The sequence below is a fragment of the Agelaius phoeniceus genome, chromosome 36 (genome assembly GCF_051311805.1).
Source record: "Agelaius phoeniceus isolate bAgePho1 chromosome 36, bAgePho1.hap1, whole genome shotgun sequence".
In the NCBI taxonomy this organism is placed as follows: Eukaryota; Metazoa; Chordata; class Aves; order Passeriformes; family Icteridae; genus Agelaius; species Agelaius phoeniceus.
Window position 1 is genome coordinate 2,478,684 of NC_135300.1, and position 15,119 is coordinate 2,493,802.

The 15,119-nt window shown below is 67.3% G+C and overlaps 4 protein-coding genes across 4 annotated transcripts; 2 read left to right on the plus strand and 2 right to left on the minus strand.

The window, feature by feature from the left end:
* Nucleotides 1-558: 558 nt before the first annotated feature.
* Nucleotides 559-7,102, plus strand: MEPCE (methylphosphate capping enzyme). Its single transcript, XM_054653789.2, has 4 exons — nucleotides 559-1,789; nucleotides 3,783-4,001; nucleotides 5,657-5,783; nucleotides 6,848-7,102. The coding sequence occupies exons 1-4, from the start codon at nucleotides 620-622 to the stop codon at nucleotides 6,898-6,900; spliced, it is 1,569 nt and encodes a 522-aa protein (XP_054509764.1). The 5' UTR covers nucleotides 559-619; the 3' UTR covers nucleotides 6,901-7,102.
* Nucleotides 7,103-7,197: 95 nt separating this feature from the next.
* PPP1R35 (protein phosphatase 1 regulatory subunit 35) lies at nucleotides 7,198-8,534 on the minus strand. The gene is made up of 4 exons (XM_077193117.1): nucleotides 8,386-8,534; nucleotides 8,038-8,263; nucleotides 7,824-7,933; nucleotides 7,198-7,708 (listed from the first exon to the last, which is right to left on the minus strand). The coding sequence occupies exons 1-4, from the start codon at nucleotides 8,461-8,463 to the stop codon at nucleotides 7,544-7,546; spliced, it is 579 nt and encodes a 192-aa protein (XP_077049232.1). The 5' UTR covers nucleotides 8,464-8,534; the 3' UTR covers nucleotides 7,198-7,543.
* A 171-nt stretch (nucleotides 8,535-8,705) lies between these two features.
* Nucleotides 8,706-10,294, minus strand: LOC129134110 (uncharacterized). Its single transcript, XM_077193116.1, has 4 exons — nucleotides 9,843-10,294; nucleotides 9,672-9,766; nucleotides 9,407-9,455; nucleotides 8,706-9,068 (listed from the first exon to the last, which is right to left on the minus strand). The coding sequence occupies exons 1-4, from the start codon at nucleotides 10,173-10,175 to the stop codon at nucleotides 8,886-8,888; spliced, it is 660 nt and encodes a 219-aa protein (XP_077049231.1). The 5' UTR covers nucleotides 10,176-10,294; the 3' UTR covers nucleotides 8,706-8,885.
* Nucleotides 10,295-10,300: 6 nt separating this feature from the next.
* On the plus strand, nucleotides 10,301-13,993 carry LOC143696551 (uncharacterized). Its single transcript, XM_077193112.1, has 7 exons — nucleotides 10,301-10,497; nucleotides 10,578-10,722; nucleotides 11,351-11,512; nucleotides 12,042-12,280; nucleotides 12,517-13,355; nucleotides 13,437-13,583; nucleotides 13,854-13,993. The coding sequence occupies exons 3-6, from the start codon at nucleotides 11,361-11,363 to the stop codon at nucleotides 13,506-13,508; spliced, it is 1,302 nt and encodes a 433-aa protein (XP_077049227.1). The 5' UTR covers nucleotides 10,301-10,497; nucleotides 10,578-10,722; nucleotides 11,351-11,360; the 3' UTR covers nucleotides 13,509-13,583; nucleotides 13,854-13,993.
* Nucleotides 13,994-15,119: the final 1,126 nt, after the last annotated feature.

The window sequence follows — 15,119 nt, forward strand, 5'->3', positions numbered from 1 at the left end:
TGACGTTACGAGCCAGAACGGTGACGTCACGAGCCGGAACGGTGACGTGAGTTCTCGGCCGAAGGAGAGACCGGCGCTGGGACGGGGACGGGGGGACGGGGGGGGGGGTGTGCGGGGGGGAAAGGCACCCGCAGTGCGCACGCGCGGCCCCCTCACGGACTCCAGCGGCCGGCAGCCTCCGCGCGCGCGGTGAGGCCCCCGCGCAGGGCGGCCATACTCCGCCTGCTCCGCCTTCCGGCCGCCCGCCGTTCCCCTCCCCGCGCTTCGCCCCTCCCTCAGGCCTTTAGCGAAATCCTCCCGGTGCCTCCTGCCCTTCCCCCCGTCCGCCGTTCTCCCGCGCTCTCCGCGCAGGCACTCCCCGCGGCCACCCCACGGTCCTGAGGCCCCCTCTCTCTCCCCGCGCGCCGACTCTCGCGATTGGCCGCCGCGCGCCCCGGAGCCGCTCCTATTGGCCGAACCCCGCCGCTCCTCCCCTTTCAGTGGGCGTTCCCGCGCTGAGCCCCGCCCTTCTCCTATATAAGCCCCGGCGGGCCGCCGCGGCGCTGCCATCGCGGGCGGGAGGCGGCGGGCGCGGAGGCCCCGCGCGTGCGGCTCCCCCCGCTCCCCCCTCCGCCGGCGCATGCGCGGGGGCGGCGCGGCGCAGCGCGCAGGCGCGGGCCGGGCCGCCATGGCGGCGGCGCCTGAGGCCTTCCTGGTGCCGCCGCCGCCGCCGCCTCCTCCCGCCGCCGCCGCGGCCCCGACCGAGCCTCCCGAGCCGCCGCGGCCCCGCAATGGCCTCCGCGCCGCGGGCGGTGGCGGCGGGAAGCGGCGCAGCAGCTGCGGGGCGAAGCAGCCGGCGTGGAAGCGGCGGCGCCGCGCGGCCTCGGAGTGCGGCCCGGTGCTGCCCTCAGAGTTCCTGCTCGGCGGGAACATCTTCGACCCGCTCAACCTCAACAGCCTGCTGGACGAGGAGGTCAGCCGGGCCCTGAACGCCCGAACCCCGCAGTCCTCGCCGCTCCCGCAGCGCGGCCGCGACCCCGTGGAGATCCTGGTGCCGCGGGACATCACGGACCCGCTGAGCCTGAACGCGCCCGGTGAGGGGCTGCGCCTGGCCTCGCCCGCCAAGAGCGCCCGCCGCCGGCACCGGCACCGCGGGCAGCAGCGGGGCGGCACCGCCAGCACCGCCGCGACCGCCGGGACCGCCGGTGAGGAGCCCGCCCGGCCCGCCGAACCCTCCGCCGCCGCCACCGCCCCGCCGTGCCCCGCCGCCCTGCCCGCCCCCGGCCGGCACCGCAAGCGCCGACGGACTTGCAGCAAATCCGAGGGGCCTCGCCCTCCTCCTCCTCCTCCCAGCACCACCGAGAAGCCGAAACCCCCCGGTAAGGCGGCGCAGCGCCCGCGGCACCAGGTGCGCAAGTTCCAGTACGGGAATTACTGCAAATACTACGGGTACCGCAACCCCGACGTGGAGGACGCGCGGCTGCGGGCGCTGCGGCCCGAGTGGTTCGCGGGCAAGGAGGTGCTGGACGTGGGCTGCAACGTGGGGCACCTGACGCTGAGCATCGCCAAGCGCTGGGCGCCCGCCAGGGTGGTGGGGCTGGACATTGACGGGCGGCTGATCCGCTCGGCGCGCCAGAACATCCGCCACTACCTGTCCGAGGGGCTGGGGGCGGACGGCGAGGCCGCGGGGGCGCCCAGGAAGGGATTCCCCGCCGCGCTCCTGGCCAGCCGGGGCCCCATCGCCGCCCCGCAGCTGCCGCCCGACGGGCCCGGGGCCGCCGATTTCCCGCACAACGTGGTGTTCGTCACGGTGAGAGAGCGGGGCAGGGGGTTTGGGGGCGTTGGGCAGAGTTTTGGGTGGGTTTTAGGGGGTTTAAGGGGGTGGCAGGAGGGGATGGGGGTGGGTTTTAGGCTTGGGGATATTTGGGGTGGATTTTAGGGAGGATTTAGGCGGTCTGAAAGGGATGGGAGGGATGTTTTAGGGGAGTCTTGGTGGGTTCAAGGGGGTGCCAGGAGGGGAACGGGGGTAGAAGGGGATCTGGGGTGGGTTTTAGGGGGATTTACAGAGTCAGAAAGGGATGTAAGGGATGCTTTAAGGGGGTCTCAGTGGGGTTAATGGGGTGACGAGTAGGTCTGGAGGGTTGGCAAAGGTTCTGGGAGGGTTTTGGTTGGGTTTTAAAGGGTCTTGGTGGGTCTGAAAGGGACGTGAGGGAATTTTTAGAGGGGTCTTGGTGGGTTTAAGGGGGCGGCAAAAGTTCTGGAGGTTTTAGGGGGGGTTATGTTGGGTTTTAGGGTGTTTTTGTTGGGTTTTAGGGGGGTTATGTTGGGTTTTAGGGTGTTTTTGTTGGGTTTTAGGGTGATCTTGGTGGGTGTAACAGGGCCGAATAGGTTGAGAGGAGTTTTAAGTGGATTTTCGGTGTTTTTGGGGGTCCAGGCAGGCCTAGAGAGGTGACAGGGGTCGGTGTGGGGGTTGAGGAGCAGCACGGGAGGATTTGGGGGGGCTCTGCAGGGGTCCCCAGGAGGGGGGAGTGGTGTGGGACCCCCTGGTTCCATCCTGGGGTCTGCGTGGGGCAGCTCCAGGCCTCGGTGTGGGGCACCCAGGAGCCCTGAGGGGGGCTCAGCGTGTGCCCCCTGCCCCCCAAAATCCTTCTATGGGTACCCCAAAACCTTCAGTGGGGCTCAGTGTGTGCCCCACGCCCCCCAAAACCCCTCCATGGGTACCCCAAAGCCTTCAGTGGAGCTCAGCGTGTGCCCCACGCCCCCCAAAATCCTTCCATGGTACCCCAAAACCTTCAGTGGGGCTCAGCGTGTGCCCCACGCCCCCCAAAATCCTTCCTTGGGTACCCCAAAAGCTTCAGTGGAGCTCAACCTGTGCCCCTCACCCCTCAAAGCCCCTCCATGGGTACCCCAAAAGCTTCAGGGGAGCTCAGTGTGTGCCCCACGCCCCCCAAAATCCTTCCTTGGGTACCCCAAAACCTTCAGTGGGGTCCAGTGTGTTCCCTCTGCCCCCCAAAATCCTCACAGGGGCTCAACCTGTGTCCCCCACCTCCTAAAATCCTTCCTTGGCTACCCCAAAACCCTTCACAGGGGCTCAGCGTGTACCCCCCGCCCCCCAAAATCCTTCTATGAGTACCCCAGAATCCTTCAGTGGGGCTCAGTGTGTGCCCTCCACCCTTCAAAGCCCCTCCATGGGTACCCCAAAACCTTCAGTGGGGCTCAACCTGTACCCCCCACCCCCTAAAATCCTTCCATGGGTACCCCAAAACCTTCAGTGGGGCTCATTGCATCCCAAAGCCTTTCCGTGGGGCTCAGCCCGTGCCCCCCGCCCCATCAGACCCCCCCAAACCCCCTCAGGGAGGCTCAGCTCCCACCCCCAGCCCCCCAAAGCCCTTCAGGGAGGCTCAGGTCCCACCCCCAGCCCCCCAAAGCCTTTCTGTGGGGCTCAGCCCGTGCCCCCCGCCCCCTGGGACACCCCCAAACCCCCTCAGGGAGGCTCAGGTCCCACCCCCAGCCCCCCAAAACCCTTCAGTGGGGCTCAGCCCATGCCCCCCGCCCCCTGGGACACCCCCAAACCCCCTCAGGGAGGCTCAGGTCCCACCCCCAGCCCCCCAAAGCCTTTCTGTGGGGCTCAGCCCGTGCCCCCCGCCCCCTGGGACACCCCCAAACCCCCTCAGGGAGGCTCAGGTCCCACCCCCAGCCCCCCAAAACCCTTCAGTGGGGCTCAGCCTGTGCCCCCCTCCCCCTGGGACACCCCCAAACCCTTTTGTGGGTCTGAGCCGCAGGCGCTGCCCTTGCCCCCCCAGGGTAACTACGTGCCCGAGCGGGAGGAGGCGGTGGGGGCGCAGCGCCCCGAGTTCGACGTGGTGCTGCTGCTGTCGCTGACCAAGTGGGTGCAGCTCAACTGGGGCGACGAGGGGCTCAAGAGGCTCTTCAGGAGGGCCTTCAGGCACCTGCGGCCCGGGGGGCTCCTGCTGCTGGAGCCGCAGCCCTGGGAGTCCTACCGCAAGCGCAAGGGGCTCACCGTGAGTCTGGGGGCGTCCTGGGGGGTCACTGAGGGGTTTGGGGGGGTCACTGAGGGGTCTGGGGGGGTCTGGGGGGTTACAGAGGGGTCTGGGGGGGTCACTGAGGGGCTCCTGCTGCTGGAGCCGCAGCCCTGGGAGTCCTACCGCAAGCGCAAGGGGCTCACCGTGAGTCTGGGGGGGTCACTGAGGGGTTTGGGGGGTCACTGAGGGGTTTGGGGGGGTTACTGAGGGGTTTGGGGGGGGTTACAGAGGGGTTTGGGGGTCACTGAGGGGTCTGGGGGGGTCACTGAGGGGTTTGGGGGGTACCCGGGGGGCTCCTGCTGCTGGAGCTGCAGCCCTGGGAGTCCTACCGCAAGCGCAAGGGGCTCACCGTGAGTCTGGGGGCGTTTGGGGGGCTTTGGGGGGGTCACTGAGGGGTTACAGAGGGGTTTGGGGGGGTCACTGAGGGGTTTGGGGGGTCCTGGGGGGTTACACAGGGGTTTGGGGGGTACCCGGGGGGCTCCTGCTGCTGGAGCCGCAGCCCTGGGAGTCCTACCGCAAGCGCAAGGGGCTCACCGTGAGTCTGGGGGCGTCCTGGGGGGGTCTGGGGGGGTCACTGAGGGGTTTGGGGGGTCCCTGAGGGGTTTTGGGGGGGTTTGGGGGGTCACTGAGGGGTCTGGGGGGTCACTGAGGGGTTTGGGAGGGTTACAGGGGGGTTACAGAGGGGTCGGGGGGGTTACAGAGGGGTTTGGGGGGGGTCACTGAGGGGTCTGGGGGGGTTACTGAGGGGTCTGGGGGTGTTACAGAGGGGTTTGGGGGGGTCACTGAGGGGTTTGGGGGGTCCTGGGGGGGTCACTGAGGGGTTTGGGGGGGTTACAGAGGGGTTTGGGGGGGTCTGGGGGGGTTACAGAGGGGTCTGGGGGGGGTCACTGAGGGGTCTGGGGGGTCCTAGGGGGGGGTCACTGAGGGGCTTGGGGGGTCCCTGAGGGGTTTTGGGGGGGTTTGGGGGGGTCACTGAGGGGTTTGGGGGCATCACTGAGGGTTTGGGGGGGTCTGTGGGGTTACAGAGGGCTTTGGGGGGGTCACTGAGGGGCTTGGGGGGTCCTGGGGGGGTCACTGAGGGGTTTGGGGGGGTTGCAGAGGGGTTTGGGGGGGTTACACAGGGATTTGGAAGGGTTACAGAGGGGTTTGGGGGGGTCAGGGGGGTCACTGAGGGGTCTGGGGGTCAGTTTGAGGGGCAGCAGAGGGCTCATAAAGGGGTTTGGGGGGATCTTCGGGGGCTATAAATGGGTCTGGGGGAGTCATTGGGGGGCTATAAATGGGTCTGGGGGAGTCATTGGGGGGCTATAAAGGGGTCTGGGGGGATCTGTGCCTTTAGGGGGGCAGGATTGGGGGTGAAACTCTGGTTTTGGGGGGGTTTCTGACCCCTCTTTGCCCCCCAGGAGACGATGTAGGGATATCTCTAATTTTGGGTGGGATATCTCTAATTTTGTGCAGGATATCTCTGTTTTTGGGGCCAAATCTCTGTTTTTTGGGTTTTCCTGTCCCCTTTCCCCCCCAGGAGACGATCTGGGTTATTTTCGTGTGGGATATCTCTGTTTTTGTGTGGAATATCTCTGTTTTTGGGGTTTAATCTCTGTTTTTTGGGTTCTCCTGACCGCATTTTTCCCCCCCAGGAGACGACGTACCGGAACTACCAGCGCATCCGGCTGCGTCCCGAGCAGTTCCCGGCCTACCTGACCTCACCTGAGGTGGGGTTCGAGCGCTGCGAGCTGCTGGGGACCCCCCAGCACAGCTCCAAAGGTGAGCCCCCCAAAGCTGCCCCAAATCCCCCCAAAATCCCCCCGCCCGGGGGGGTGAAAACAGCATTTTAGGGCTTTTTATAAATGAGTTTTTTTAGGGATTTTCTGAATTTTAGGGGTTTTTTAATGAGGTTTTCTGAATTTTAGGGTTTTTTTAGGGATTTTCTGAATTTTTGGAATTTTTTAGGGCGCTTTTAGGGTGTTTTCAGGGATTTTAAAGGGTTTTTTTTAAGGGTATTTTAAGGATTATTAAATATTGTTAAAGGTATATTGAGGGTATATTAGGTATTATTAAGAGTATGTTATTATTAAGGGTGTATTATATATATTACATATGCTATATATAATATATAATATACGTGATATATAGATGGATATATAGAGTATATATATTATGTATATATTATGGATATATTATGGATATATTATGTATATATTATGTATATATATATTATGTAATATATTATGTATATATATTACATATAGTGCAATATTATTAGGGGTGTATTAAGTATTATTAAGATTTTTTTAAGTATTATTTAAGAATTATTAAGTATTAGAATTTTTCATGCATTTTTTTTTGGAATTGGGGATTTTTCAGGACTATTTAAAAATTTTTAGGGATTTTTTAGGACTGTTGAGGGTGTGTGGAGGATGCTCTTTGGAGGTTTTGGGGTTTTTTTAAAAGGGCATTGTTAGAGCTCTTTTATGATTATTTAGGGATTTTTTTAAAGGTTCTTTGGGGATTTTTTGGGGTGTTTTATGGTTTTTTAAAAGGATATTTTCAGAGCTCTTTTATGATTATTTAGAGTACATTTAGGGATTTGTTAATAGTATTTTGGGGGTTTTTAGGTTTTTTTTAAAAGTAAGATATTTTTGGAACTCTTTTATGAGTTTTTAAGGTAGATTTAGAGATTCTTTCCTGTTTTTTGGGGGGAATTTTATTTTTTTTTGAAACCAGACAATTTTTGTCAGTATTCTAACATTATTTTAGGGTGCCAGTGTGAGGAGGGGGCTGTGAATTTTGCGCCCCCTCCCCAATTTTCTCTCTTTTTTCCCCCCCAGGTTTCCAGCGGCCGATTTATCTCTTCCACAAGGGCCGAGGTGATGCCCCCTGAGCCCCCCCCGAGCCCCCCGGGGTGGGGGAGGGGCGGGGGGGCTGCTCCCCTCCCCCCCCGGCTGCCAAACGGGGGGAGGGGCTGCGCGCGCCCCCCTCCCCCCGGATTTTGGGGTGTTCCCTCCCCCCTCCCCCCCCCGGGCGTTTGCCGTGGTTTGCTCCGAGCGGGGGGCGGGGCCCCGAATAAAGGAGGTGATTGGTCAGCGGAGGGGGCGGAGTCGTTTTTTTTGGGGGGCGGGGCCACGGGGAACTTGTACGGGTTTATTATTTTGGGAGGGGAAAAGGGGGGAGTCATAGAGGCCGTCAAAAATAACAAATTTATTTTTGGGGGGGAAAAAGGGGGATTTGGGGTGGAAGAGGAGATTTGGGGAGGGGGAAAAGGGATTGGAGGGAAAATCGGGATTTGGGGGCGGGGTCACAAGGGACACAGAAGCCTTCAGAAATAACAAATTTATTTTTCGGGGGTGACAAAAGGGGGATTTGGGGTGGGGGAAAGGAGCATTTGGGGAACAAAACGGGGATTTGGGGTGGGAAACATGGGGTTTGGAGGGGGAAAAGGGTTTTGGGATAGAAAAAGGGAATTTGGGGGGGGAATGGGGTTTAGTGGGGGGATAAAGGGGGATTTTGGGGAGGGTCTCTCCCCGTTATCCCCCTCCCCACTGCAGCCGTTTCCGGTACATGGCGAAGGCGGCTCCGGGGGGGCGCGGGTGGGCCCGGGAGGGCTCGGGGGGCGCTGGAGGGGGCAGCCACGGCCCCCCCCCGGTGTTCGCCGCCCCCTTTGCCAGCACGGCCAGGCACGGCCCGGGACCCTGGGGGGGCACAGGACACGGTGGGGACCCGCCGGTACCGGGGGTGGGGGAACGGAAACCGTGGGGTCCCGCCGGTACCGGGGGGACACCGGGGATGGATTTGGGGGGGCCTCACCTGCGGGGGGGGCGCGGGCGGGACCCCCCGGCGCGGCCCCGGTACCGGGGGGGGCACGGCCAGGCTGACGAGCCCGCGGAACAGGCGCTGGGCGGGCGGCACGTTCATGGCTGGAACCGGGGGAGGATTCCGGTTAAACCGGGAGTGGGGTGGGGGACATGGATCCCCCCCCTCATACCGGACCCCCCTCCTCACCCCCCGGTCCCGCGGTTACCGGCGGCCGCCGCCCCGCCCAGCGCCGAGCGCGCCGCCCAGGAGCTGCCCAGGAGCGCGGCCGCCGCTCGGGGGGCGTCGAACGGAACCGGGGGGATCCCACCGGGACCCCCGCGGGTGCTGTGCGGGGTGGGCGTGGCCAGGAACGGCTCCCCGGCTGCTTCATCCTCTTCATCCTCTTCATCCTCATCATCATCCTCCTCATCCGGGATGGGCGCGAACCGCACCTGGGAATGGCGGGAGGGGAGAATTGGGGTCCCTGAGCCCCCCCGTCTCCCGGTTTGGGGTGTCGCGGTCCCGCCCGCGACCACCCCGATGTCCCGGAGGGTCCCGTTCCCCCCTCCCCCACCTGCCGGTGTCCCCCCCCGCGCCCCCCCCGCCTCAGGATCCCCCCGGGCGGCGGCGGCGGGAGCGCGCGCGGCCTCATGGCGGCGGAAGCCACGCCCTCTTTCCGCCGCTGGCAACGCCTCCCTGTTAACGGTGACCGCGCCAAGATGGCGGCGCCTGCCTGACCTTCCCAAGATGGCGGCGCCCACGAGGCCACGCCCTCCCCAAGATGGCGCCCGCATCTTCCCGTGTCCCTGAAACCGCAGGTTCGAGTCCCGCCTCGGCCGCTGCCCCCAGTTCACTCCATTTTACCGCAAAATGACCACTGCACATCCCCCGTGCTGTAAAAATCGCGAGTTTATTAAAAAAGGCCCCAAATCGCGCAGGAAGCACGGCAGAGCTCGCTATGCTCTGTCCCTTCCTCGCAGTGAAGCAGCAGCAGAGCAGCGAGTGCCGCCCCCTCCCCGGGTGCCCCAAAAACCCCCGGGTTCCCCCGGGACCCCTTCCTGGGATCCCCCCGGCTCAGGGTGGCCCCGGGGGCGGCCCCGGGGGCAGGCGGGCCAGCTGCTGCGGCGTGGCCAGCGCCCGGAGCAGGCGGTTCTCTCTCTCCAGCGCTGCCCGCCGCTCGCTCAGCTCCCGGATCTGCTCCCGCAGCGCCTCCACCTCCTCCCGCACGGCCAGCAGCAGGTGCGACTTCACCAGGTCCTGGAGGGCACTGTCAGGAACCCCCAAAGCCCCCCAGTTCCTCCCTTCCAGGACCCCAATCTCTCTAATTCCTCCCTTCCAGGACCCTGGGCCCCCCCTACTCCTCCCTTCCAGGACCTCAATCCCCCTTGGCATCTCCCTTCCAGGACCCCAAGTACCCTGTTGCCCCCCTTCCAGGACCTTGAGCCTCCTTATATATCTCCCTTCCACGAACCCCAGCTCCCTGAGTTCTCCCTTCCAGGACCTCAAACCCCACATCTCATCCCTTCCAGGACCCCAAAACCCCCGATTTTCCCTTCCAGGACCCTCTCCGCCATGTCCCCCCCGCTCAGTCTCACCATGGCCCTCTCGATTTTGTTGTCGATGGCGGTGACGCCGCTGCCAGTGCTGGGGACAAGGCCAGGATCAGATGGACGGACAGACAGATGGACACCGTGGGTGGGGGAAGGGAACAGCTCCCCACCCTCCCCCCCACTTTTTTCCTTCCCCTTTTTTTTGGGGATGGGGGAGGGGAACTCGCGCCCCTCCCTCGCACCTGCCTAGCCCCGCCCCCTCTCGCCCCGCCTTAACCGGAAGTTGCAAAGCCGGAAGTGCCGCCCTTACCCCTCGTCCTCGCTCTCCTCGCCAGCCAATCCCAGGCGCGCGCTGAGCTCGGCCCCGCCCCCTGGGCGTGGCGAAGGGGGTTTAGGGGGCAGCGCCTGTAAACAAACAAAGGTGGGAGTTGGAGGCGTGGTTACCGTAGCCCCGCCCCTCGAGAGACCCCGCCCACCTCACCTGCTGCACGAGCTGCGCGAAGGCCCCGAGGGACCGGGGCTGGTGGGGGGCGGGCACGGCCCGGGGGGCGTCCAGCGACACCGGGACCCTTCCGCCGCCAACGCCGCCGCCCCGCGGGGACACGTCTCGCTCGTAGAAATCGCGACACAGCCACCGCCCCCGCCGCAGCACCTCCCCCGGCGACAGCAGGCGGACGAGGCGGAACCGGGACCCGCTGGGGCTGCCGGACGAGGAAGGCGGAGAAGCGGCGGCGGCGCCGGTGGCATCGCCGGCCGCGCTCCCGCTGCCGCCGCGGACGCTGGTGATGGCGAAGCCGCTCTTCTTGCGGCTCATGGGGGCGGCGGCGGCGGGAGGAGGAGGAGGAACATGGCGGGGCCGGCCCGGAGCCGTTACCGGCGGCGGCGGCGGCAGCACCCGGAAGTGGGAACCGGAAGTGATGTTGCGCTTTAAGGCGGTGCTTTAGGGCGCGCCCCGCCCCAAGCCACGCCTCATTCAAGGGAAGCCACGCCCATATTAGGACAGGCGCTCTAACCACGTGACCTCCCGTCGCGCCGTGGGTCCTCCCGCCGCCAGGGGGCGCCCTCACGGCGGCGGCGCGTCCCGGACGCTGCGTCAGCGCCAATGGAGCGGCGCGAGCGGGAGGCGGGAGCGGCCGGTGAGGGCGGAGGGGAGGGGTGGGGGTGGGCCCGGAGCCCCTCCCGCGCCCGGTGACCACCCGCTGCCCCTCCCCCGCAGGCCGCTAGACCCCCCCGCCATGGGCCAACGCCCCCCGTGAGCCCCCGGCGCCCCCCGGGCGCGGCCGTGCTGGCGGTGGTGGGGGGGGGGGTGCGGCGAAGGATTCCCCCCCCCCCCAACCGTGGGACCCCCGAGAGAGCGACAGGTAACGGGGGAGGGGGGCGGGGAAGCACCGGGAGGGGGGTACAGAGGAACCCGGGGGCCGGGTGGGGCGGGGAGGGAGGGGGACCCCCGGGTTTGGGGTGATTTGAGGGAGGGGGGGGCTGGAGGGTCCCCAGCGCCGGTGTCAGCGGAGGGGCCGGGGGTCCGCAGGCGTTCGGGAGGTTTGGGGTACCCCGGTGTCACCGCGGAGGGGTCGGGGTGGGGTTGGGGGTCCGGCGAGCGGGGGTCCCATAGGGGGGAGGGGAGGGCAGAGGGACCTGGGCCCTGGGTGGGGAGGGGTCCTGGGGCGTCTGGGGGGTTTGGGGAGGGGGTTCTGGGGGGCCTGAGGCGGCTGGGGGTTTGGGGGATTTGGGGAGGGGGTTCTGGGGGGCCTGAGGCGCCTGGGTGGTTTGGGGAGGGGTACTGGGGAGCCGGGGGGTTTTCGGGAGGGGGTCGTGGGGGCAGTGAGGGGTTTGGGGAGGGGTCCTGGGGGGTTTGGGGAGGGGGCCTTTGGGGGCTGAGCTCCAAGGGGGTCTCGGGCTTCGGGGGTGCCGGTACCCCGGGCATGGGGGAGGGGGGCGTCCCGGTGCCGAGCCCGGGGGGCGGGGCCCGCTCTGAAGCCCCGCCCCCAGCCCCCCAGCCATGAGCGCCCCCCCGCGGTCGGAGCTCGCCGCCGCCGCCGCCGCCGCCCTGCTGCGCCTGGGCGAGGAGCGCCCCCCCGCGGCCGCCATGAGCCTCCTGCAGCGCAAGGGCCGCAACGAGTGGCGCCCCCGCGAGGAGGAGCCGAGAAAGGGGTCAGGGACAACGGGGGGACGTGCGGGGGGCATCGGGGGGGACATGGTGGGGGTAGACGTGGGGGGGACATGGGGACACCCTAAGGCTGCCCTGGGGGGAAGCCCGTAGCCCTGGGTCCACCCTGGACCAACCTCAGGGGACCCTAGTAGCCAAGGACCAGCCTGTATCACTCTTGGGGGATACTGGGACCCCCAGAACCACCCTGGCACCACCCTCGGGGGGACAATGGAAGCCTCAGACCACCCTGAGGGGACAGTGGGATCCCTCAGGACCACCCTGGCAGGTCACTGAGCCCCTCAGAATTCCCCAAAAAGCCCCAAATCACCCTGGTGGAACCAGAGTCCCCTTCCCCTTCCCAGGACCCACAGTGCCCCCCTGCACTCCTGCGCCCCCAAATACGGGTCACCCCAATTCCCTCCAGCCACAGCAGCGAATTCCCAGACAGTCTCTGGGGGGGGAGTCGGGGCATCCCCAGCAATTCTAGGGTGTCCCTGACCCCCCCCCATGTCCCTGTCGCCCTCTCCACAGGGTCCCCAAGGCGCGGGAGGGGGGGTCCCTGCGGCGCCCCCTGCGCGTGGGGTTCCTGACGCTGCCGGCGCCGCAGGAGCGCGGCCCCCGGCCCTGCGCCCCCGGCATGGCCCCCCGCTCGCTGTCCTGCCACGCCGTGGGGCTCCCCGACCCGGGAGGGCCCCCCCTGCGCCCCCCGGGACCCCGCACCGGGCCCCACGAGGGGCGAGGCCTGGAGGCACCGCCCGCCAAGAGAGGGGGTGAGTGGGACCCCCAGGAATTGGGACTGGGGGCAAACGAGGGGGCAAATGAGGAGGCTCAGGGTGGTTGGGAGGGGCAGGGAGGGGGTCCTGGTGATGTTTGGGTGGCAGGGAGGGGAATTTGGGGGTGTATGAGAGAGTCCTGGGGAGATTTGGATGGCAGGGAGGGGACACAAGGAATTTGGGGAGGGGGGCACGGAGGGGTTGCCAGCCCCTGACCCCGTTCCCTTTGCCAGGCGCCCCCCGGGGGGGCTGCGTGCGGCAGACGCCCCCCCTGAAGCCCTCGCGCAGCCCCCAGACCCGGCTGTCGGCGGGGGCGGCCCCTGCCGAGCAGGGCGAGCAGGAGGAGCCCGTGTACATCGAGATGGTGGGGGACGCCCGGGGCGGCGCGGGGGGCGACCCCCGCAGGGGGGGCGGCCCTGGGGGCGCGGCCCCCCCGCCCGCCGAGGAGCCCGAGGCCATTTACGAGGAGATGAGCTGCCCTCTGCCCGCGGGGGAGGGGCCGGCCCCGGGACAGGCCCCTTTCGCGGGACACGCCCCCTTCCACGGACACGCCCCGCACGCCGCCCACGCCCCTTTCGGCGGCCCCGCGCTGCACTCCGGCCACGCCCCTTACGCGGGACACGCCCCGTTCTCCGGACACGCCCCTCATGCCGGCCGCGCCCCTTTCATCGGCCACGCCCCTTTCTCCGGTCCCGCCCCCATCCCGCCTCCTTTCCCTAATCTGCTGCCGCCCCGCCCACCCCCGCTGGCCCCGCCCCCCGAGGGCGCCTCGCGCCTGCCCCTCCCCTCGCGCCGCGACGCACCCGCCCCCCGCCCGCGCGCGCAGCCACTCCACGCCCCTCCCCCCGCACCACGCACCGGGAGGGGCAGGGCGCGAGCGGGGGGTGGGCGGGGCTCGGCCCCCTGCCCCTCCCTCCCTCCGCTGAAGCCCCGCCCCCGGGGAAACGCCCGCCCGCCTACGAGAGCCTGCGCGGGGGCGTGGCCTCGGCAGGCCCCGCCCTCGCCCGCGAGGAGGAGCCGCCCCTTCGCCGTGGGGGCGGAGCCTCCGCCCGGCGCGGGAAGGAGACCGAGAGTGAGTGACAGCCTGGGTGGGCGGGGCTTGCTGCGGGGCCACGCCCCGTGGGCTGCACTGACCCCCCCCCTCTTTTGGCAGAGGCGCCGGAGCCCACCCGGGAGGAGCGGGGAGGGGCGGGGTCGGCCCTGCCCCCCTCGGGGATCCCCGTGAGGGCGGAGGGGCCCCGGGGGCGGCCCGGACCCCCCCTGCCCTGTCAGACCTTCCCCGCCTGCGGGAGAGCCTCGGGTACGTGCGGGACAGACCTGGGTGGGTTGGGGGGGGGACACACCTGGGGGACAGGTGGGGAAACACCTGGAGAGATGGGGGGCACTGAGGAACAGGGGGGGACACACCGGGGGAGGGTGGGGGGACACACCTGGGGAGGGTGGGGGGGCACCGAGGGGCAGGTGGGGACACCGAGGGTGACCCCGGGAGCGACACAGGGGGTGACACCGGGGGGTTGACATGGGAGGTGACCCCGGTGTGTCCCCCTGACGCCCCCTCCCCTCCCCGCAGAGCTCCCCGGGGGTCCCCGCCTGGGCCGCTCCGCCTCCACCTCGGGGGTCCGCCAGGCCGGAGCCCCCCCGTTCCCGCGGGCCCCCCCGCCATCGCGGCCCCTTTCCGGGGGCGTCCCCGGGCCCGGGGCGGGCTCGTTCCCCGCCGCTCCCCGGCCCCGGGACGGGCAGCTGCAGGAGGTGATCGACCGCAAGCGCTGCGTGTGCACCGAGATCAAGGCGCGGGGGGGGCGGGGGGGGGGGGCTGTGCAAGCAGGACAGCCTGCCCCCCCTGCCCGCCCCCCCCGCCTGGAAAGGGCCGGGGGTCGCTGCCAGCACCGAGGGCCGCCCCCCGCCGCCCCCGCCGCCCCCCGGGACGCCCCCGGCCCGCCGGCCCCACGCCGTGCTCTGGGACACCGCCATCTGACCCCCCCGGGGTGCCTGGAGCACCCCAAAGCCGGGCCCCCCTCCCCACAATCACTCATGGGCGGGGGGGGGTCCTGAGGATAAATATGGGGGGGGGGTCCTAAAGTGGGGAGGGGGGGGGCGACACGGCTGGGCCGGGTTAGGGGAGAATCGGGGGGTATTTATGGGATGTGGAGCCCCCCCCGGAAATAATGGGGGGGGGACACTCCGAACACAACGGGGGGAGGATGGAGACCCCCCCCAAAGGAGGAACCCTAAAAAGAGGGGGGAAAAAAAAACCCCAAAATGTGGGGCAAAGATTAAAGCCCCCCCCCATAGCAGGGGGGGGTGTCGAGCCCCAAAATCGGGGGGCAGCCCCCCCCCCCGCGAGCCGAGGGGGTCCCTGCAAAGGGGGGGTTCACCCCAAAAAGGGGAGGGTGCTGTAACTGCTTTGCAATGTATTTATGGGGGGGTATTTATGGGGGTGCATCGAGCAGGGGGGGCCGGGCAGGGGGTCCGCAGTGCGGCCTGGGGAGGGTGGGGGGTGCTGGAGAGGGGGGCGGGCCCAATATTGGGAGGGGGGTGTGTGTGATAGGGGAGGGGGGATCTCCTCTGGGAATTTGGGGGGGGCCACCAAAGGACCCTTTCCTGGGACCCCCCCCCAGGCCCTCTGTGCCTCATCTCCCTCCCCCCCCTTTGCCCCCCGTTACCAGAATTGCCTTCGTCCCCGCGGGGTCCGGGGGGGCCCCAGTTTGGGGGGGGGTCGTGGGGACGGGGGGGGTTTTGTAACGTGGTTCTGTGCACTATTAAAGAGAGATGCAGCTGGAAGTGAGATTGTGGGGGGGGAGCGGTCCAAAAAGGGGAATGGGACACCCTCGAAGTG